We start from the raw sequence: 24,354 nt of genomic DNA, 5'->3' as shown, positions 1-24,354 counted from the left end.
CACAATAGGTCCTATCCCTTTCAACATTCCAACTCATCCCTCCCAACCCATCCTTTCCCTCACTTTTCTCAATTTAATAGAGTACATATTAAATTTTTTTGCCATTTAACAAAGCAATTCATGAATACAATGCATCTTGTTGCCCCTTCAACATTTTACCCCCACTTCAATCCACCCTTTCCCTTATTCTTAATTCTGTAGTGTGAACAGTGAATTCTTGACTACATCTCCTCTCATTCCTCCCCTCATCCACCCCTCTACCACTGGCCCCACCCCCACCTCTTACAAGTACTCATTTCCTGGTGCTTATTTTGTTGGGCTTTGACTTGGTCTTTCTAAAGATTTATACTGTTTGAGCTCACCATAGACTATTTGAAAGCACTTTTAATACCATTCCTGATAGCAAAGGCCTTATTGCTGCTGTTGTCCAACAGGTGACAAATACTACATGTTGAGTATTCAACCCTAAAAGGGTTAGTTGCAGAACCCTCAGGGTTATCAAAACTGTGGATGCTCAAGTCCCTTACATAAAATGGTATATCTTCCATATAATCTATGTGTGCCCTCTCACATACTTCAGATGAACATCTGTAGATTTCATGCAATACCTAATACAATGTGAATGCTATGAACAGTTGGGCACACTTATTGTTGAGGGGACAACAATAACAAAAAAGTGCATACTCAGTTTATTTTTTCCTAAGTCTTCCACATAGTTCAGTCTGTGGTTGAATCCACAGATGCAGAAGCCATGGATAGAAGGGATGGCCATTTTTTCCCCCAGAGAAAAGAATTACTATTTTATAGTAGAAGTTATGAAACAGGAATGTTAAGATTTCTTAAAATCGCATGCATGTTTCAAGTGTTATAACACCCGTCTAGTGATCACAAAGCCCTGAGTTCAAATCCCCGTACTACCCCCCCCAAAAAAACTTACATGAGATGAGATATACATTATACAATCATCTAGTTTGGCCAGCATAGGTATAAATCCTTCACTATTCACAGATAACGTAGGAGAATTCAGTTTCTTCATACGGAAAAAAAAGTTATTGACAAAAAAGGTAAAAGTTGAAATCATGAATTAGAATTAACTTATTTCCTTTAGATCTAATATAGTGTACTAATATTTTAACAATACATTTTAAAACTCATCAAAATTATCTTCAAGTGAAGTCCATGTATAATAATAAAGAATAAATAGCAATACTGATATAATTCAGTTTATACCTAATAAATTTTAATGGAATCCTGTATGAACCAGCAAATATTTTTATTACAAACTACACTTAAGTAGAAATAATACATCAAATACCTATCCCTACTTTGTCTGGTTTGGGGTTTTTTGCCAGTCCTGGGGCTTGAACTCAGGGCCTGAGCACTGTCCCTGGCTTCTTCTTGCTCAAGGCTAGTACTCTATCACTTGATCCACAGCACCACTTCTGGATTTTTATACGTACGTGGTTCTGAGGACTCGAACCCAGGGCTTCATGTATACAAGACGAGCACTTTACCACTAAGCCATATTCCCAGCCCCCCAGCCCTACTTTCTACAACTTAGAGTTTATGATTATTCCACTTTTGAATACTTATAGTGCTCATATTATGTTTAGCATTCACATATGAAAATCAAGGTTATGGTTGGCAGTGGGAAGGAAGTGGTTCCACTATAAAGCACCTGCCTAAAACGAAGGTCTGGGTTGAATCCCCAGAACTACAAAAAAAAAAGCCAAATATTACTAGACAATTGTCTTGATATACAAGTATCATATCAGTAAATCCATCTCCACTGCACTCCATGCTAACTGGTTGTTAGTTTTATTACTGTATTTATTAAACAGTAGTAATAATTATTTTAATAACATACTTTACATATAATTACTATAACTTTTGAGTCAGGAACATATAGAAATATAATTTACACAGCAGCCTGTACTAGCCATTATTTGGAATTATGGATACTTTATCGGGATTATGTTTCTTCAAATTAAAATATGAGAATATTTTAATGCTATAACTACTATTATAGCAGCATAATCACAGAAAGATTTAAAATTGAGTATTTCTTCTCATAATGTTCACAGCTTACAGAAAAGATGCTGGAAGGGATAACCAACAAAGATATTTTAATAATAATACAATTTAAAAAATATTACTTAAATAATAATGAAAATTGTATAACAGGTAATATATAATCCTTGGCTACAAATGTCTCTTATTAAGTTAAAATATTACTCAAGTCAATTTAAAAGTTAGAAGACTGTACTAAAAGGAGGTAATACAAAATAAAAATAACTTCATAAAAAAGTAAAAAATCACTTACTGTGTTAATAGTTTCCAATTCATTGAAATAGGAAAGTTTTTGCTGAATGTTTTCAGCCAGATCAACAAGTTCCGACTTGCATTTTTAAAAGAGAAAAATCAATTATTATAAGAATATATAAGACCATTTTCAACCCTAAATTACTTTTTTTAGACATATATATATATTTTTTTTTATTTATTTATTTTTGCCAGTCCTGGGGCTTGGACTCGGGGCCTGAGCACTGTCCCTGGCTTCTTTTTGCTCAAGGCTAGCACTCTGCCACTTGAGCCACAGCGCCACTTCGGGCAATTTTTTATATATATGGTGCTGGGGAATCGAACCCAGGGCTTCATGTATAGGAGGCAAGCACTCTTGCCACTAGGCCATATTCCCAGCCCAGACATTTATATTTTTAAAAACACATAAAAATAGATATAGAAGCAATCCTAAGATAAATATAGTAACTTTAATGCTCTGGCTCTAAGTCATGAGTTTAGGTATAACACTTATCAGATGATCTGCTACAGTCATCCTGAGTGTCTGAAAAATATCACTAGTAGAGTGAGCAGAGCAAATCAGAACATCATCTACTACACTCCGAAACTGTACTGAGACCTAACAATAAAAACTGAAAAGCTTGCCTGTGCCTGTTTACATAGGCTTATTATTAATGAAAGTGAGATAGCTTTGTAGCCACCTAAATGCTTATTAGCACAGGTCTCATGCACAGTAATGTTCAACATCTATAAATTAAGAAAATTACTAAATTATATTCATCTACTCAAAAACACAATGGTCAACATAACCGCTGCCCTCTCCCTTATTCCCAGTTACCTGTTCTTTTAGGAGCTGTTCACAAGCCTCATGGAGAGTTCCTGTTTTATTGGACACAAAAAGATACTGCTCCTGCAGTGACTCCAGGTGCTGCAGGGCACTGTTCACTTCAGTCAGTATAGCATCACACTGCTCCTGAAACCCAGACAAGTAATCCCTCATCTGTCTAGAAAACAGAACCAAAAGGGGATTGGCAATAATATTTTCCCCCAGTATAACCATAGTCAACAAACAATAAAACATCGTTTTTCCAAAAATGCTTGAATTTCAGAAGGAAAGTGTGATCTCCTTAACAAAAGCTGATTCTACTCAGAAATACAGCAAAATTTACCTCATTAATTGTCTCAATAATGTAAGCAATAAAAGGAAGTAATTTTAAAGGCTTAACCTGGCTTTTCCCATGCAAAGCAATAAATCACTGGCTCAACTTTCAAAGACAGAAACACAAAAACATCCCAAGGCAGCAAGTAAGGTCAATCCTACAGATCACTGCCATTTTTGAAACATGATGTCATGTTGTAGAAAGAATTCTGGATTTGAGTTAGAAAATGAGAGCTCAAATTCCAGCTCTGCCTAAATCTAAATAATGAACTGCTCACTTATTTCCAGGCCTTAGTGTGCACATTTGTGAAATGGGAATTAGTAATATCTCTCCTCACAGAGATGCTATGGAGATTAAGGGAGATCATATATATCAAAGAGCCTAATACAATGTCTACACAATAAAAGGCTTCAATAAGTGTTGAAAATTAATGTGGAACCTACAGTCACAAAATCAGCCAGAAACTGTACAGGGTCACTTTTTCCCATGTTATCAGAACACACAATGGAATGCACAGTTACACCCAATCTAGATGCCATCCTCCGTCTTTTGCAGACATTTCTCTGTAGAAAGCCAACAAACACTTCTCAAGATGCTTGTGAAACACCTACCTGAACTCAGTCCTTTAAGAAGAAAAAATAATATCATAAATTCTAATGGCAATTATAATGACCAAAATCCTTTCTCTGGCTACTCTTAAAGGAAAATGTCGCTGTTAAAGAACTTCTTTGCAACTTTATTTAAAGATAGAGAATAAGAAATGTTGAGATGACTAAAAATTAAGATATCTAACAAATACAAGAGCCACACATACCTATATTTAGTTCCTTCATCCTGATCCATCTGAGTTTGCAGCTTTGCAAACCATGAGAAAAACTGGAAAAAAAAAAAAGTACTATGTTATCAACCAAATTGAAAAAAAGAGGAAAAGCGACTACATGCTGAACTATGAATCAAAAGGATAGCTAGGTTGTATTGTTTAAGTTCACTCATCAATAATTAGGTTTAAGCATATATAATACAAACACAATACCTATATGCTAAGAAAAGGATATTAAAAATATTGGTCATTTCCAGAGACAAATAAGGAACAGCATGAAAGAAATAATATCTAAAAACTAAATGTTCTCCCCAAGTAACAGACTAACACAACTTACTAATTTGCCACCAATACGAATAAAATAGGGCTTTAGATAAATATAGATTATCTAATAAGAAATTATTATCTAATAAGAAATATAAAAGTGGGGCTGGGAATATGGCCTAGTGGCAAGAGTGCTTGCCTCGTATACATGAAGCCCTGGGTTCGATTCCCCAGCACCACATATATAGAAAATGGCCAGAAGTGGCGCTGTGGCTCAAGTGGCAGAGTGCTAGCCTTGAGCAAAAGGAAGCCAGGGACAGTGCTCAGGCCCTGAGTCCAAGGCCCAGGACTGGCAAAAAAAAAAATATATATATATATATATATATGTATAAACTCAAAAATATTATTAGACATTTAAGAATATGGATGTTAAGAAATTAAGGGGCACTTGAGGGGAGAAAAGAAAGATTGGGGGTGAATGATTTTGAAATACATTGCAACTATGTATGAAGATAGCATAAGGAATCTCAATGACAGCTATTGATCAGCAGAGGGCTTGGGAAGAAAGAAAAAACAGTATTGCAGATTTGTACAATATAATATATACACACCTGAAACAATAAAATTCCTTGGTAGAACACATACTTAAAAAACAAAAAAGAATGACAGGCAAGTAAAACAAGCACTGATGGAAGCTGGGTACCTACAAAAGAGAGGGCTAATGAAGAGGGTGAGTGAGGATGGCTATGGTTGAAATTGTTTCTAAAACGGAGGAGGGGAGAGTAAGAGAGAAGGTAAGGTTGATCCCAGTCTATTGTTTACATGTGTGGAAATGTCACAATGAAACCTTCCTGTATAAAAAGAACAAAGAACATGGCCTTTACCATTACAACAGGTACAGATTACCTTGTTCAATTCTAGAACAGAAGTCGGTATCAAGTATAAACAAACAAGTTGAACTGAAACCCCTCTGTACAAGATAATAAAAATAAATGTACAATTTAAAAGACAGAAGTCAGTGTCAAGGATATGAATGAAGGTCTGCCATGCACTTTGACTATCATTTAGAGAGCACTTAATGTGTGTTGCCATACGCCACATCTACAAGCATCAGCCCATTTAATTTTCATCAAGATTTTGTTATATAAGATTAGGTACACAGTTATTCTAGAAAGCAAAAGGGGCTGGGAGTTGGAGGGACATGGCTCAAATGGCAGAAAATTTGCCTAGGAAGAGTGAAGTTCCCCCCCCCCCCACACACACACACAATCAATCTAACAATATATACCCTGGAATATTTTATTTTTATTGCCTGAGTGTGCATCAGATGGACTTAAAACAAAGAGGCACAGGGATAGTGACTAAGCCCTGAGTTCAAGCCCCAGGACCAGCAAAAAAAAAAAAAGAAAAGGTACATTCATTTACCTGCTGTGCAGTCTCGATTCTTTCATCTCCCATTTCTAAGGAAGTGAAGCCCTTCAAAAGGATGTCTTCTGTAGACTCAGGCACTACTGAAGCCGGCTCAGTGAACAGCAATTGGGATGGTAAACTGCACAAGTCATCCATTGGAAGCTTGAAAAAAGACAGATACTTAAGCAACATCAAAGTTCTCTGAATTTAACTCAAGATGGTTTGCATGCACCTCAGTTGTTTTTAAAGATAAAAGGATATCATATGAGATTAATAAATGTCATTAGTACTAACACATTTAATGAGGCCCTCTCCATGTTAAATGTTACTCTTATAATGTAAACATAACCCGATACTGGTGGCTCAGGCCTATAATACTAGCTAGGGGCTCAAATCTGATACTGAGGTTCCAGGTTCAAAGCCAGTCTGGGGCAGGAAAGTTGATGAGACTCTTATCTCCAATTAACCACCAAAAAGCTGAAAGTAGAGCTGTGGCTGAAGTCATAGATTACCAGCCTTAGAGCAAAGCTCAAAGAGAGCACCACCAACATCCCATTGTGGGACTAGCAAAGTGTGATTTTGAGTTAGCTGGTGAATCTGTATTTATCCACACATTTTCTTTCTTGAATCTCTTGTGAACTACTAGCAAAAGGAAAATCTATGAGCTGTTAAAAGTAGCTTGCACTTCCAAGACTTAACACAAAAGCCTGACCAACCACACCCAAACATTAGCCAACAAAGTCTACCTTTCCTATCATTTCCAACTACACATCTCACCTACACTCTCACTACAGATTTTGAAATTATACCGGAATGGAAAGAATTTCCGAGCTTCCTATCAATTTCAGAAAAGCCCCAAGGACAAGACCTCACTTTCACATCACTACACTTCTAAGTACTTTCCAGTTCTCCACTAGTAAGCATAGCTCAGAAGCTGAACATGGTGGCTCACACCTGCAATGTTACTACCTAGGAGGTAGAGATCAGAAAGATTGTCCTTTGAGGCCAGCCTGGGGAAAAACAGTTTGTAATTCCTCCTCCCCCACTTCCACCCATGTCAACCATGTGTGTCACTACACAGGAAGCATAAACAAGAGTATCATGGGATTTGAAGGCAATCTGACTGTGACATCTGTCACTCCACTGATCAGGGTTGATTCAGCTGATCTGGCTGGCTAGGAGAGTCCCCCTTCCTCCCTCACCACGCCACAAGTGTCATTCCAGACACTGTGCATTTAGTGGAAGAGGACAAACATCCTACAAAGGAGGACTGTTTTTCAAAGGTGTATGAGTAGCTGTGCTTCTCTGCAAGAGCAGCCAAACAAGTAAGTGCTCAAGAGGATCCTGGTCAGGCTGGCCCAGATAGCTCAGGTATTAACTTACCTGAATAAAGTTCTACATACAAACTGCTTTTAGACCTAATAGAAAGGACAGAGCAAATGCTAGGGAAAATAGAACTGATTTCTTTTTTAGGTTCAATTCCATTGCTTCTCAAACTTTTGGCTAAGATCAAGTGTATCTGTTCTTATCAGTTTTAGGTTCAATTCCAGTTCTGTCTTTAGTTCATAGCATTTAAGGTTAATTAATATAAGACATAATCCAAGACCTTAAGAAACTGCTTTCTGTCTTTCTCTAAATACAGATGTTTCATCTGAAAGGACTATTCTCTCTTCAAAGCTGAAACACAGGAGATGCAAAATGCATCACCACTAATATAGAAACATGACCCCTTAATATGGGATTTTTTTTTAAATATGGGTTCTAATAAGACTACATCTAAGGCATGGTGAAGTACACTTAGAGGCAACCTGATTTGCAAACTGCTCTTACAAGCTGTATAAAAGTGGGAAATTACTTAATTTTACTAATCCTCAATATCTTCCCTTTATCTGATATACAGTATCTGTATCATGAAATAACTGTGAAGAGCAAGGCAGAAAAAATAGATGTAAAAAACTAGCTTCTTGGAAGTGCTAGAAAGCTACAGAAAGAATGTGATCAGAGAGGTCCTTGACACTTTCTCTCCGCTCCAAGCTGTAGGCAAATATGTCTTATTAGGGCATCTCTTATTTGTATAAACTCTTCTTGAATAGTAACATAATCCAAGTATAAAAGGACTGGGCCCCATCAAGAATTAAGTTTCTCAAACCCAGTGAGAATCTATGTTGAGTATAAAGTGTCAGAGCAACTGTGTGCTGCCACTGTGAGTTCTGCAGGACAGAGGGAGCTGTGTGACATTCAACAGGATCTACGCTTGCTCTGTGGAACCACCCCAATTAACAAGGAGCTGTCTTTGTAAAGAGGGGATATTGCCCACCAGAGACAATGCAGCATGTAAAGCGCTAAACCCAAAAAACCTCTGCATAGTAATTACTCAATAAATTTGAGCCACTGCTATTAGTAATGGGTTTTTGTTTGTTTGTTTAGCCAGTCCTATGCCTGACTACTGTCCCTGGCTTCTTTTTGCTCAAGGCTAGCACTCTGCCACTTGAGCCACAGCACCACTTCTGGCCGTTTTCTATGTATGTGGTACTGAGGAATCAAACCCAGGGCTTCATGTATATGAGGTAAGCACTCTTGCCACTAGGCCATATTCCCAGCCCTAGTAATTATTCCTATTTTCAGCAATTTAACTATCACATTATAAATCCAAATGTATACTGTTTATTGGGAACAGACTAATCACTAGGTTAACGTCAAAATATTGCATTAATAGTAAAATTTAGCCAGGTGCCAGTAGCTCACTCAGGTAATCCTAGCTACTCAGGAGGCTGAGATCTGAGGATCATGGTTCAAAGACAGCCCTGACAGAAAAGTCACCATGAGACTCTTATCTCCAATTAACCACTCAAAAACTGGAAGTGGCACTGTGGCTCAAGTGGGAGAGCGCTAGCCTTGAGCACAAAGAAGCTCAAGGGACAGTGCCCAGGCCCTGAGTTCAAGCCCCACAACCAAACAATTTATATTAAATTTAATTTAAATGTAGTTCTGTAAGTCATAGCAAAATTCATTTATGAAGTTATATTGACATGGTTATGCAACATCTAGGGGGAAAAGAATTGCACATCAGGCTCACATTTGAAAAACACTCCCAAAAGATGAAGTGAGCTAAAAAGTGTTGGTTGCAGCCTAACAACAAGTAAAAGCTAATTAATCTACAAAGTCATAAATATTTTTAAATCCATCTGAACTGAGGCTTCAGGATAAGCAGGCAGCTTAAAATAACTATGGCATCTAAGGAAGCTGGACCTCCACTGGCTGCCGTGAGTGAGGGTATAAGGCAGTACAGTCCAGGAAGAGGGAAAGTGCTTGGGAAAACGGGGCACACACAGAAGCCATATAGGCCACTGGAAAAAAAAGGCAGCAAACTGCCAATCTGAGAGAGAGCACAGAAGAAGAGTCACTGTGGGGAGAGGGAAAAATACAATCTCTTGCCAGGCACTGATAGTTCATCCCTATAATCCCAGCTACTCAGGAAGCTGAGATCTGAGGATCACAGTTGGAAGCCCAGGCAGAAACTCTTTTTTTCCAATTAGCAGCAAAAATCCAGAAGTGGAGCTCAAACAGGAAAGCACTAACCTTGAGCAAAAAGGCTAAGGGGCAGCCCTGAGTTCAAGCCCCAGAACACACACACACACACACACACACACGCGTGCGCATGCGCGCGCGCCCAATACTTGGGAGGCGGTTATAGATAACCCAATTCGCATATTCTGCAACCTAGATATTATGAGTAAATACAATCATTTGAATTTATCAAACAGTTAATTCGATTATTTCAAGCACAAATACTAGTTACTTTTCTATCATAAGAACTTTAAATACCAGAAACAGGAGAAGGCTTCCTGTTCCCTTATTCTTCCAAATACAGAACCATTTCCCTCAAATCAAGCACAAAAGAAGCTACCATGCAAACACTTCAAAATATGATATTTTAAAATAACAAAATAGGATGCTTGTTAATAACATAAGAGAATATGTTCCCTTTTAAGAAACAACTTAAAAGCAGGACAAAATCTGGGTACCCAGTCCCCAACTTTGCATTTCATTTCTGTCCTTTGATCTAAGCCATTCTCTCCTTCAATCTCTTTGCAATCACCTCAAGGAAGAACAGGATTTACCACAGATTGAAGCAATTTGTGAAAAGCAAGGCCATCTTATCATCTGTGGCAAATGTGAACCTGCCCCAAAAAGAGCAGCCAAAAGATCAGGGTAGGCCACCAGCCAGGTAGCAGTGAATGACTTGTGTCTGCTCCCCTCAACTTCTTCTGAACCCCACCTGAGCAATCATGAGACAGTAGACTATGGTACCACCTGATGCCACTTCACCTAATGCCACTTCTGACTACCTCTAAACATACCTGTGACTTGGCTTGGGACTGCTTTAATAATGCATAGGTTCTCACTCTCTGCCCCTAATTCTCACTATGTAACACAAATATCTGTACCCCTGAAGACAGCTGAAGATGATCTGAGTTGGAATAAAGTGACAAAGATCTTTTAGTTCTGAAGAAGAGGTGACTCATTACCTCCAGCTCACTCCCACTGTCCTGACTTCCAGTGAAACAACCAGTTACTAACAGACACACAAGAGCACAGACCTTGTTCAGTAGTGCTACAGAGCTACTGTAGAGCTTATGCAAAGGGAGACAGTAACACACTAAATAATAATTATAAGAAACCATCCAAGCAAAGCTCTGCAAGTCAGCAGGTCCAGGCAAAGACAAAAATACCGTCCTCTCCCAAGCTCTACTTCTTGCAGAATTCTGAACAGGAGAAAATCACTTTTACAATCTACGTGATCAATTCATTTCCTAATTGAAACCTGATATTACTTTCCTTAAGCAAATCATTGAAGTAGATATGGAGTATCAGAACCTCTTTAAGGCACCTCACTGTTGGTCTGAGTGACGTCTATACCAGTTCAGGATCGGGATCACAGCAGTGGCATGTAGGCCTTTAAGGCATTCATCATTTGAAGAAAGGCACACCAGCGCTGTAACATAGGAAACAGCTGGGCATGCGCATTTTACATACTACACTTAATTCTCACAACTCACCATCAGATAGATCCCATTTTATACAGGAGAAAATAAAGCCTTCCAGAAGCAAAATATTGCATCTAAGGTCACATCACCCACAAGAAAACAACAGCTGTAAGAGTAAGTTATTTCAAGGCATATTGTTTTTAGCATTTCATCAAGAATTACTAAATTCAATTGATGTTGCTGGTGAGGAATGGGGTAGTTGGAGGGGGAGACTGATGGAAGGGATGACTCTGATCAAGATACACTGCCTAATGCCTTTGTACAACCATTTGATTTGGTTTTTTGTTTTGTTTTTTTTGGCCTGTCCTATGGCTTGGGCTCAGGGCCTGAGCACCGTCCCCGGCTTCTTTTTGCTCAAGGCCAGCACTCTGCCACTTGAGCCACAGAGCTGCTTCTGGCCGTTTTCTATATATGTGGTGCTGGAGAATCGAACCCAGGGCTTCATGTATGTGAGGCAAGCACTCTTGCCACTAGGCCATATTCCCAGCCCTTGTACAACCATTTGAAGAGAAAAAAATTAAAATTTTTAAAAAGAATTACTAAACTCAGCAAGGGGAAAAAAAAAATCCCTGAATACAAGAAGCTAGTCTACCAAAAGTCTTTGATATTAAAAAAAAAAAGTATAACTTCTTAAGGAAAAAAAACCCCACAACTTTACAAGATAAGGACTGGTTCTTTATAAATAAGGAGACTATTTTCTAAAGTTACTAGCTTTATGGTATTTACTCAGCCTGAGCTACCCTCCTGCTATTTTACTAACCTGCCCAGTTCCAATTATTCAGGAAGTGATTTATGTCATGCAAACTGTGACACACTACAGAAAAGTGTCTTTGGAAATGTATTGGTGAGCAAAATGAAAACTGAGGCATTCATCTTCCACACCAAAAATGTGACAAAAGGGATAGAAAATTAATTCCAAAATCTTCACCAGACACAATTACTGAAAGGATATGAGAGCTATAAAGTGCTGGATAGTCCCCTCGGACTCCAGAGTCAGAAAAGAACAAGATATTTCCTTCTCACAGGAATACAATACCAAGGCTGCATGAACCAGAAGCCCCTCACTGAAGACTTGATCTTGCACATTCCCCATCCATGACCTTGCAACTCTTCTCCCTCTGGCTGGAATGTGACTTCTTTAGTCCCTTCAAGGATGGATGCTTGCCCTCTATCACCAGCTTTCACTCTAAACTTACTTAGAAAGGCTTCTCCTCCTCTTTTAGGTCTTCCTGAAAAAGGCATACCTCATCTCTTCTTTTTTTCTTATCTCATGGATAACTCAATGTACTTTGTTCTTTTCAGTACATCTTCATAATCCTCACAATATATCCCTCCATGAAGCTAGTATCTCATTTTGCCTCTATCTGTAATTCCTAGCTAAGAGTGAGCATGTATATTTTCAGTAAGTGCATGTAACTAATGATAGGGATCATTACATAAATAAGAATGGGGTGAAAACAACAAAATTCCATTTCCTTCACTCCAAGCTCAAAGAGAATAAAAACTTAAATAACCCAACGTAATCAATACAAATAGAATAAGTCCCTTTCCCCATGTGATATAAATGCAGGACATCCTGCTACAGCAATAACCGGAACCAATTACAAACAGAATGAAATGTAGCTCAACGTTAAGATACTTGCCTATCATGCACAGGGTCCTGGGCTCCAGCCTCAGCACAAATAAACCAAAACAAAAAAAAAACTTCTATTTCCAAAACATTAAAGACCTTAAGAGCCAGGAGGAAGAAGATTTACTACTTAAGACACACTTCCTGGTTAATATCCTAGAAGTAAACAGACACACTCAAGGAAGAATACCTGCTTTTATGGCAGTGCATACAACAGTAAAGGCGAAGACACACAACAGTAAAGGCGAGAGAACTTTCCAATTACACCTCAAGTTTTGAGGGCAGACAAAGGTCAACACGAACCTCTAAATCCGCATTTGGACTTAAATTCTAGGTCGTATAAAAAGAATGCTTCCAATTATCAACACTACCCTTGCTTATAATAAAATAATGTTCCCACACCTGGCCCTCAAAACCAGAAAGATTAGCAAACATCTGACAACTCATAAAACAGACTTTCTGCCAATTTAACTAGTTGAACTGAATCGCATGTGCAAAAAACACACACAACATCCCGGCGGAGAGTGGATGAAAAAAAGGACGAGAAACATTATTTAATAATGTCCTGATTCCACATGGCAAGGCAAACAACTTTCATTGCTTTGAAACAGGTTAAACACACGACCTCCCATAACCTACACGTTGACCATCTCGAGAGCTCGAAGCGCCACGAAGGGAAGTGCCACTGAGGACCGAGATTTGGTCCCCACCTCGCCAGGTTCTCCCAGGGACAAGGAAGCTAGATCATGACGGTGGGCAATGGACCCCGCTGAAGAGCGTCCCGCTGCCAAGACCCCCGGCTTCCGTGCCCTTACAGGGAGATGCGGTGAGCAGCAGACACGAGGGAGACCGTGGAGCAAGATGCCCCAAGCAAGGCTCGGGACCAACCGTCCCGCGCAGCCCGGAGAGCCGGGCGCAGCCGGGCACTGCTCCCGGACGCCACCGCCGTCCTCCGCGGGCAAGGTGGGGTCGCGAGGCCCACGGGGCGAGGCTGACAGCGGGGGTCACGAGGACCCGCGGCCTGAGCGCCCGCCACCCCCTCCCGCCCCGGATCTGCCACGGTGGCCGCCGAGGAGCGGCCGAAGACTTGGCGCGGAGGACGGCGAGGGTCACCCCCCGGGGACTCCGGTCCCCCGTCCGGTTCAGCCATCACCTCACCTGGGACGGCACCGGCAGGTTTTCCGCCGCCGCCTTCAGCTCTAGCACCGAGTCCGTCTGCCGGTCGGTCAGAGGCGCCGTACTGTCGAGTCTCCGATCCCAGAGAGCCAGCTTTTCCCGAGCGTCCCGCTCGGCCGCAGCCTCGGGCGGCGGGAGCAGCGCCGCCTCCGCCATCGCGCCCGCCCCCGCCATCGCCCCCGCGGCCCGCGGCAGCTGCAGCACGGCGGAGGCGACCCCGACGGAGAGACCCAGGCCACTTCCGGGAGAACCGAGGGTTCCAGCGCCGCGGCAGCTGCGGGGCGGGGCGCCGGAGTGCCCTGACCCCGGAAACGCTCCTACGGCGTGGGGGCGGGACCTAAACCAGAACAGACGTGTCTTTAAACGGGATACAAATACTTCCGGTTGAGATACAGAAGAAGGAGGTAAAGGAGACTGGCTCAGACGGAAATAGAAATGCCCCTACCGGAAGTCTCTGCCTCAACAACAATAACTTTATTGTTACGTGTGGTTCGGGTTATTGACAACTTGCCGGAAGTCATTCAGCCGACAGGGGGCTTTGCTGATGGATGGAGTGAATTTCACACAGACAGTTCCTCCCCCCATCCCCCCAGCTTAGATCAACACCAAAAGCATAACATCTCCAACATCCAAAAATTTTCTTGTCAGAAACTAGTTTGTGAAACACTCAAAAAAAATTCAGACATATGTCGGATATATCTAAAAATCCAACGTCGAAGAATTGGATCAGTAATTCGTGGTTCCTGATATCTATGTCTGCAAAATCACAGTGAGTCCAAGAATCATATCTTAACCACTATTTATTATAACTTTTCATGATTTTGGGGGGACAGGAATCTCCATTGGGTGAGGCCAATGGCTGGAATGATTCAAGTGGTTACAGCTGGATAGCTGGGGACTGGTCAATGCCACATCTTCACAGGGTCTCCGAGACTCTAGTTCCTCCTGCTCTCCCTAGCGTGAATTGAGTGACAAGTCTCTGGGAGCCAGATGGGAAGGGGAGGGAATTTGATCCACCTCACCATGGGAGAAGCAGAAAGAAAAAAAAAAAAATCACAGCATTTTTAATCTGCCACAGATCCCTACTATGCAATTATTTAAAAGAAACGAAATTTTCTAGGCATGGTGATTCATGCCTGTACATCTTAGCTACAACAGAGGTGGAAATAAGATGGATCATGGTTTGATACCTTTCAAGGCAAAATATTTGTGAGGGCCCATCACAACCAATTTTTTTTAAATGGACACAATGGTGTGCCAGATATACAGGTAATGTAAATTACTAAAAATACAGTCCATTCCTGCCCAGACATAAATACAAGAACCTATTTAAAAAACAACTAAAATATTTATAAAGTAACTAAAGAAGCCAAGCATGGTGGCTTATGTTGTAATTCTAGCTACTCAGGAGGCTGAGATCCAAAGATCACGGTTCAAAAGCAGCCAGATCAGGGAAGTTCATGAGACTCATATCTCCAGTTAACCAGCAAAAAGCCAGAAGTAGAGCTGTGGATCAGTTGCATAGACTACTAGCTTAAGGGGGAAAAAAAAAAAAAAGCCCAAGAGTAGTACCTAGGCTTTCAAGCCCCAGGACTGGCACAAAAAAGGAAAGAAAAAAAAAACTGAAGAAAAAATGATGAAAAGCATTGCTCAAATGGTAGAGTACCTGCCTAAGAAGCTCAAGGTTCTACATTCAAATCCCAGTACAGAGAAAAATGAGTTAATTGCCCAGCAATGAAGCATTGTATAGATTCTGCTTATATTACTGTATGGATTACCTAGAGGCAAAAAGAAACTTTCAGAAGTGATACCCTAATATATACACTACCAATACTGACCAAAGTGCACTAGGACTCCTAAATATGTGTAGCATGCATATGTATGTGCAATGTGTTTCCATTATCTCTCAGCAATTGGAGTGGAGAAAAGGAAGAAAATATGTAAGTATTGACATAAGAGAAAATTCACTATGTATTTTAGTGAATTACATGCTCATTAGATGCTGTGTGAAGCATGTTGCTCGTTCAAGTGTTTCCCTTGAGGACATTCAGACCCACTCCATCACATCAAGCACATGATCAAGCATGGCCTGGGCATGGATGAAGTGTCAGCCAAGGTACCAGGCACTACTTTTCCTGATGATATTTCCCTCCCCCTATGAAGACACTTCTCCCATAGAAACCTGTGCTCTCTGCATAATATCCCCATGACTCCTATAGCAGCCTCAACTGGCCTGGTCCCATCTGGCTCCCTCTGCTGATGTCTAGTGGGTTTTCCTCTCTTCAGTTATGTCTTGAGCAGGAAACAAGGACTTCAAGCCCCATCCCCTCCCTCATCTATTAAGTACAAAATTTAAGTTGAAGTCTGCACATTAAAGTAGGCAAAATAAAGAAGATGCATTTGCATATAAAAAAGGAAGCTGGGGGCTGGGAATATGGCCTAGTGGCAAGAGTGCTTGCCTAGTATACATAAAGCCCTGGGTTCGATTCCCCAGCATCACATATATAGAAAACGGCTAGAAATGGCGCTGTGGCTCAAGTGGTAGAGTGCCAGCCTTGAGCAAAAAGAAGCCAGGGACAGTGCTCAGGCCCTGAGTCCAAGGTCCAGGACTGGCAAAAAAAAAAAGCAGTAAGGAAGGGGGGAATGAGGGAGGAGGTAACAAACAGTACAAGAAATGTACCCAGTGCCTAACGAATGAAACTGTAACCTCTCTGTACATCAGTCTGACAATAAAGATTTAAAAAAGGAAGCTGGTAAACAATGTTAGTGTAATCACATTTTTTATTTTTAACATTCACACATAAAAAGGTCTCCAAGGGGCTAGGAATATAGCTTAGTAGTAGAGAGCTTGCCTTGCATATATGAAGCCCTGGGTTCGATTCCTCAGCACCACATAAAACAGAAAAAGCCAGAAGTGGTGCTGTGGCTCAAGTGGTAGAGTCCTAGCCTTGAGCAAAAAGAAACCAGGGACAGAGTCCAGGCCCCGACTCCAAGCTCTAAGACTGGCCAAAAAAAAAAAAGGTCTCCAAGTATTCATAGCACATGGTTATCAGTACTTATCCTCTGGCAGAGAAATTAGAAAACAGTGGGACAAAGTCTTCATTACTTTAGGATGTGTATTTTAAAAATAATTTCCTAGATAATTAGTACAGGTTTAGGCAAGCCACAGCAGAGGATCACAAGAGCCCAATAGCTATACCCTTATGAACACATAAGATGATGCTAAGTGAAATGAACTCCATGTTATGGAAACAATTGTTATATCACAGTTGTAACTATTTTCAACTTCCCATGTGTATCTGTAGCTTCTATTATTGATGATGTTCTTGTATCACCTTCCTGTGGTTGTACCTACACTATCTCTGTAATCTCATCTGAGTATATTGGAAACCATGTATACTGGTATTAGAACTAGGAAATTGAAAGGGAATACCAAAATTGAAAGACACAGGGTTAAAAAAAAAAACAACTACAAAAGCAATACTTGCAAAACTGTTTGGTGTAAGTGAACTTAACACCTCATGGGGGGAAAGGGAAAGGGGGAGGAGGGTGTGGGGATATGAAGGACGAGGTAACAAACAGTACAAGTAATGTATCCAATGCCTAACGTATGAAACTGTAACCTCTCTGTACATCAGTTTGATAATAAAAATTTGGAAAAAAATTATTTCCTAGGAGAGGAACATAAAGGCACAATATCTAGGTGCATCTGACCATACAAAATAATAATTATCGAAGTAAACTCCAAGAAATGGAAACAATAAGCTTTTTTTTCTTTTTTGCTGTTTTGTTTTCTTTTTTGTCTTATTTGTTCATTTATTCATCTTTGGGAGTGTAGGGGGAGGCACAGAAATGGTGGGACAAAGGGTAAACAAGTACAGCAGTGATACTCACTAGACACCGTGTTAAAAATGAACTATACAACTTGTGGGTTGGGATAGGAGGGAAAAACAGAGAGACAGAGAGATTGCTAGGGTGACATTGTCCAAAAAGCAATGTACTTATTAGCTGACTTATATAACTGTAATCCCTCTGTATATCGCCTCTACAATAATTCAAAATTGTAAATGAAAAAAATAAAAAGAATTGCTTAAAAATTAAGAGATCAAAGTAAATTTTAGTTCCAATTCTGCTGAAAACTTGAATATGTCCTAAAAGCATGCATATTTATGTTCACACTTAGTACTCTATTAACACCTACCCAAATGCACACAGTATCTATTCCTGTGCTCTGAGTCACCTCTGGGGTGAGGGCTAGGCCCTGTTGGCTCAGAGCCCTTAGGCCTGAGTGGAAATAGAGATTTCTGCTCTATTTCAAGGTTAGCATGCCTTGGCAATATGTGTTTTCTATGCTACTGGGTCCTAGGAAATTATTTTAACTTACAAATATCTACCAAAGGTGCTTAAGTACTATTGCTAGACTAGATCTGCCTAAAGGGAGAAGCCGGGCATCAGTCTCCATTCCTGAAATCCCAGCTAGATGGAAGAGGATATACCCAAGGCCAAGCTTGGAAAGTTAGCACAAGACCTTATCTGAAAAAATAAGTCAAAGCAAAAGAGCTAGAGGGGGAAGGGGATGGTTCAAAGTGGTAGAACACTAACTTAGTAAGGGTGAGGCAGTCTTCAGTCCAACCCCCAGCACAGAAAAGAAAGGAAGGAGGGGGGACAGGGACCAGAGGAGAGGGGAGGAGAAGAGTTGGGGAGGGGAGGGGAAGGAAGGGGACCAGTGGCTCAGACCATTCCCAACATTTGCCAGTCCCCTGGTCTGTGCTGCCAAAGGCATTTAGGAGGTGGGCCGCACGGTCTACTGTCACTGGAGACGGGAGGGTTTGTGATGTTTCCCTCTAAAAGCAGAGTGTCTTCACTTAGGGTCCTTGACTTCAATCACAGAATAAGAATTTCTGGACATCATAATGGTAAGAAAACTTGGCAGAGCTTTATTGAGTAAGTAAGCAAGCAGCAAACAGACAAGCCGAAAGGTACATTCTAACAGAGTGTGGCGTTCTCAAAGGGAGACACACCCTGGGCCCTTTGACGGCAGGGGTATTTATATGATGAGGGGTGTTATGCACATGGGTGTTTATCTTTGTTCCTTATCACTCTTATTGTTACTATTTGGGCTCAGGGTCTCTGAAGCTGACCTGTACTTTAAGTATATGACTATTATATTTGGACATCCCTTTTAGGAAAGAATGTTCTGCCATATATTTTTTAAACTGGTGTTTCTCCTTGAGATAGAATGCATCCTGCCACAAATGTGTATCCTTTGAGATGTGCACACTGTGCCCAGAGGATTTGTGCCCAAGTATCTTCGTCTCCAGGGTACTAGCTTTTGTATGATGTCCTTTCTCAGTTTTTAAAGCACATTGTTTGGGGCCAGCAAGCAAGGTCAGATGGAGAAAACTGCTCTTGCTCTCCCCGCACCCCTTGTGCTAATACTGCATCTTAAGAAGGAATCCAAGAGTTAAAACAAAGAAGATAGGGGAATATGGTCTAGTGGCAAGAGTGCTTGCCTTGTATATATGAAGCCCTGGGTTCGATTCCCTGGCACTACATATATAGAAAAAGGCCAGAAGTGGCGCTGTGGCTCAAGTGGCAGATGCTAGCCTTGAGCAAAAAGAAGCCAGGGACAAGTGCTCAGGCCCTGAGTCCAAGGCCCAGGACTGGCAAAAAAAAAAAAAAAAAAAAAGAAGATAGTGTTATGTTCCTAAATATTCTGTTTCTAAATTCTTGGATGCCATTTACCTTATTTTCCCTAGGCTATCCTGCCTCATTTTCCACTAAAATGACCTTGGTCTCTTAATCTTCAGGGAAGTTGATGGGTGAAGATCAGTCTCCTGCATTTGCTTTAGGCTGAGTTTTGTTTGGTTTGTTTGGTTGTTTTTTAATTCCTGGCTGCCGTTTACCAAGCCTCATTTTCCCTAATCCCACCACCCAAGAATGAGCACCCTGGGTGCCTCCACGCATGCCTGTGGGCAATTTAAACTCAGTGTCTCTAAGTGTGAAATGTGCCCAGAATAAAATAATCCCAGAACTTGCCTCACTGGGGGCTGTGAGGGCCTGCAAACCTAGATTTCAATGACTGAAGAATGGAGAAAGAGGAAGAAAAGGAAAAGGAAGAAATGAATAGGAGGAGAGGAAAAAGAGAAACTAGGGGAAACACCTGAGTTATTTGAATTTTTCACTCTCTGGAATTCTACAGGTTGGTCTTCCATGGCTCCAAGGACTTCATCTCTACTGTACAGCATCTTTCAGAACCATACTGAGAATTTCCCAAGAACAGCATACTCAGCTGCTCTCAAATTATTTTTCCATGATACACCCCAGGATTCAGTCTGCACAGCCACAGGGGCTTTTCCAGGGGTTTGGGGGTGGGGGGGAAGGACTACAAATAAGGAGCCAACTACACTGAGAAGCCCTTGAGTGATTCTGAGGACCTCTTCTCATATATCTTATAAAGAAACATTGCCATGGGCCAGAGCCAGCAAGTTATGAGGCCTCTCCCTGTTCCCCCCACCCCCAAATCAGAGCATCTAGAAGCCTCCTTCCAGTAGTATTGACAGTCATCTGACAAGTCATCTCAAAGTAGAAACAGCACACATCACTGCTTGGTATGTTCCTCCAGGAGGACTCTGACCTTGTAAGAATAGAATTTAGAGCTGAAAGAAAAGTTAATGACCAGCCAAACCTCTCCTACAAGTCAAAGACATTGTATTTGTATCTTTGTCTCTCATGGTGATAGCTTAGATATCCTAGAGGAGACCAGTGATCTTTGTATTCCTTCAGAGAATCTGCAAGTTGAGTGATGATGCACAATGTTCGTTTTAAAAACTGCAGATCTCAGCCAGATGCCAGTGCCCCATGCAAGTAATCTGAGCCACTCGAGAGCCTGAGACTTGGAGGATGACAGATGGAAGCTAGCAGAAAAGCTTGTAAGACTCTATTTCCAATTATCCAGAAAAAAGCTGGGCTGGAAGTGTGGCTCAAATGGTAGTTAGAGCATCATCCATGAGCAAGAAAATGAATAGAGCATCTAAGATCCTAAGTTCAAGCCCTGGTTTAAAAAAAAATGTTGATCCCCAACATTGATATAAATAATTATATTGTGTTGCCCAAGTAGAAACAAGAATAAAATCTGGCATAAGTTTATGGGTATACAAAAGTAGATTTGCAAGTTACATGCCAACAGAAGTTTAACGTACAACAATGTGTTACCAGTAACATTGAAATAGATGCCATTAATGACATGGAAGACATTGTTTTGCCAAAGAAGTCAATCACTGAAGGCAACATGAAAATGACATGGGCCATGGCTACACAGCTTCTTTGGGGTTCAATGGGGTTAGATCATCCTAGCCACATACTGGTCCTCTACAATTTGAATCGTACAAGAAGCCTCTAAACCCAGTAGTTCATCTGCAGATCATTGACATATTAAAATAATCTATTAGTTTTTCAGTAGTTTGATTAAAATAGTCTTATATGCATAAAGAAAAAGGGTAGAAGCTGAAATCCTAGGAGAATAATCAACTATCAACTATGTAACATTAGTGATTCAGAATATGCATTCATATGGTGTGTGTGCACGCATGCACGTGTGCGTCTGTGTACTTGCACCAGTACAGGTGCTAGAACTCAGGGTCTTGATGTTTTTTACTCAAGACTAAATCTCTACCACTCGTGCCACAGTCTCACTTCTGGCTTTTTGCTGGTTAACTGGAAAGTCTTACAGACTTTCCTGCCCAGGCTGGCTTTGAACTGAGATCCTCAGATCTCAGCCTCCTGAGCAGCTAGCATTACAGGCATAAGCCACTGGTGTCCAGCTGCATTAATTGTAGTTTTTTAAAAGTCAATTGACGGAGAATAATGAAAGAGGTGACATTGATCAAGATGCATTGTACTCATAATCTGACTTGTTGAATCAAAACCCCTCTGCACAACTCAAGTTAAAAAAAAGAGTAAGTTATTGAAATGAAAAGACATTTAAAAAATGTTCTGACAGGTTCTAATTTGAGAAGAGTACACTATAGCCTAGTTTAGTTGCTGTAAAGGCACCAATGGTGACCTCTCTACTCTCTGCTCCTGATGCCTGAACATTCCACATACCAGTCATGCCTTTGCTTCTTTAGGCTCCTCACCTAGCGGTGTCTTAGATTAAGTCCCTGGAAATAGGCAAATGTCTTGGGAATGAGTGAGTAGGAATGTTCCAGGTCATGAGAGAGAAAGGGAAGGAGGAGGAGTCAGGGATCCATCCTGACAGTGGGGAAATCAGAGAGACTCACCTCTCTCAGCTCTGCAATAGCCTGCTCTCACTTCCAGAGCACCTTTGTAGGGGGCCAGCTACTTCACAGCTGTCCCCGCATGGCTGACATGGAACCAAGCTCTTTCCTCCAACACCGCCCTACCTTGGAAGAAGGACAAAGAGGACGTAACAGTTTACAACACTGCTATCACTGCATCAATGGTGTGAATGTGCTGCCTTGCCAACACATGTCACAGTCAAGTTCACTGGCCTCCACGGAGCCACAGCGTGTTTTGTATGATGGAGAGGCGGGGGTGTGGTGTGTGTGTGTCTCACAAGTACCTGGCAGTGAGGAAGACGATCCCACCAAGTTCTTCATGCGATGAAATGACCAGTCACTCCCACACATACTGCATCCACCCCACCTTCTGAACTCTCTGGGGTTTGCCTTTGTCTAAATGTCGGTGAACAGGGAAGGAGAGGGAGGAAAGGGGGAGGAGGAGGAAAGAAATAACCAAGGGTTGGAGATGTGGCTCAATTGGTAGAGCACTAGCCAATGAGTAAACGTATCAAGTACCAAGTTCAAGTCCCAGTCTTGGACCAAAAAAAAAAGAAATAACCACAGCCATTGCATTTTATATGGTATTCCATTTTTATTAAATAAAGGAAATAAGGTTTACACTACATATTCCTACAATGCTTAAATAAAGGGCATGAAGTATAAAAGCATATAAAGAAGGTATGTTCTACATAACATAGACCACTTCTAGCACATGGTTAAAGATGAGTAGGAGCCATTCTTTAGTATTACTGATCAGAAATGCTTAGCACCTTGAGCTCACAACTTCATAAAGAAACCAAGAAGCAAAACATTTCCTTCAACTTAGTCATAAAGTGAAAACAAAACAAACACTACTGAACATTGGTGACTTACACCTGTAACCCTAGCTACTCAGATGGCTGAGATCAGAGAATCATGGTTCAAAGCCAGCCCAGGAAAAAAAAGTCCACAAGATTCTTAATCTCCAATTAACCAGAAAAATGCCCTGAGTTCAAGTCCCAGTATCAGCACGCAAGCGAACGCATGCACACACATACACACACACAAAATAAAACAAAAAGAAAAATAATGAAACAAAATTTAGAAATCCCTTTGCCATATCTGAGCACATAGCCAAAGGAAGAGAAGGGTGTAACAAGACCCAGAAAACAAGAGGATCAAGTTCCCCAATGCCTTAAGTTGTTTTCTGGTCAAAAATTCCAGCCTTGCATTAACTCCAGGAAGCAGAAAAGGCAGGTTAAGATCCTGTTCTATAAGGCACTTAATAAATCTATACCATATTTTTGTCTTAAAATGTGCTGAAGTTTTACAGTAAATTTTTTTGTCCATAATTTGAATAAAGTGATAATATCGTCTGACATTTGCCCATCTTCATACAGCTCTCTTTTTTTTGCCAGTCCTGGGGCTTGAATTCAGGGCCTGAGCACTGTTCCTGAGCTTCTTTTGTTCAAGGCTAGCACTCTACCACTTGAGCCACAGCACCACTTCTAGCTTTTTCTGTTTATGTGGCACTGATGAATTGAACCCAGGGCTTCGTGCATGCTAGGCAAGCACTCTACCACTAAGCCATATTCCCAGCCCCCCAGACCCCAGCCATCTTTAAGATGTATTTATTTCTATTTCAGAAGTGACAAACATACTTTTAAAAAAGTAAAGTATTTTCAACATTTTAGGAAAGTAGCTCAAAAGAAGAAATCCTTTTAATTAAAAGAACTCACAAATGAAAGATTCTCAACAGAAAGTCTATTGCTTAATGGAATGTTCTGATAAGAAAAAAAAAAGGATCTTTTTTTTTAACATGTAGTTCAGGGCCAGCAGCAAGACCTGCAGGAGCTCAGGGGCTCTACTGCCATCTAGTGTCCACCAGGAAGATGTGGATTTATTGGTCTAAACACCTGTGAGCCACCAAAGAGCCTTTACCAATGATCTCTCTTTTTAATGATTTTTGCCTTAGTCTTTTCAAGACTCTTGTCTTACTTTCAGAAATAAAATTCTGCTTCACAAAGTCCTTTTTCAAAGGAAACATCAGCAAAGAAGACAAAGTGGAAATGATTGGGAGAAAAACTGCATGATCCCCAAGATTATGGAAAATTGGAAACTGGAAATTTGCATAGCACATAATACAGAAGTAGCCTGCCTAGAGCTCAAGTTAGTGTGTGGTTCTCAAAGGCAGACCTGGGGCTAGGGTAAAGTCCACAGTGCTTGCCTGAAATGCATAAGGCACTGAGTTCCATCCCAGCAC

At 40.8% G+C, this 24,354-nt stretch overlaps 1 protein-coding gene and 1 long non-coding RNA gene across 3 annotated transcripts in view; one reads left to right on the top strand and one right to left on the bottom strand.

The window, feature by feature from the left end:
* The window catches only part of Cog3 (component of oligomeric golgi complex 3), a 53,403-nt gene extending 39,296 nt beyond the window's left edge, over positions 1 to 14,107 (bottom strand). The window contains exons 1-6 of one of the 2 annotated variants that reach the window (XM_048341346.1): positions 13,792 to 14,107; positions 5,971 to 6,117; positions 4,276 to 4,337; positions 3,140 to 3,305; positions 2,324 to 2,398; positions 938 to 1,030 (exon numbers count right to left, since the gene is read on the bottom strand). In XM_048341346.1, coding sequence (XP_048197303.1) covers positions 938 to 1,030; positions 2,324 to 2,398; positions 3,140 to 3,305; positions 4,276 to 4,337; positions 5,971 to 6,117; positions 13,792 to 13,983 — 735 coding nt within the window. In that variant the 5' untranslated portion in view covers positions 13,984 to 14,107. The remainder of the gene's footprint in view (positions 1 to 937; positions 1,031 to 2,323; positions 2,399 to 3,139; positions 3,306 to 4,275; positions 4,338 to 5,970; positions 6,118 to 13,791) is intronic. The other variant, XM_048341347.1, reaches the window with a different exon arrangement.
* LOC125348260 overlaps positions 9,573 to 24,354 on the top strand; it is a 34,982-nt gene continuing 20,200 nt past the window's right edge. Inside the window, exons 1-2 of the long non-coding RNA XR_007210339.1 lie at positions 9,573 to 9,983; positions 10,191 to 10,200. This is a non-coding gene — a long non-coding RNA (uncharacterized LOC125348260). The remainder of the gene's footprint in view (positions 9,984 to 10,190; positions 10,201 to 24,354) is intronic.

The sequence above is a fragment of the Perognathus longimembris genome, chromosome 3 (assembly GCF_023159225.1).
Source record: "Perognathus longimembris pacificus isolate PPM17 chromosome 3, ASM2315922v1, whole genome shotgun sequence".
Classification (NCBI taxonomy): domain Eukaryota; kingdom Metazoa; phylum Chordata; class Mammalia; order Rodentia; family Heteromyidae; genus Perognathus; species Perognathus longimembris.
The sequence above is the reverse complement of the archived record's forward strand: the minus strand, read 5'-3'. Positions and strand labels throughout refer to the sequence as shown.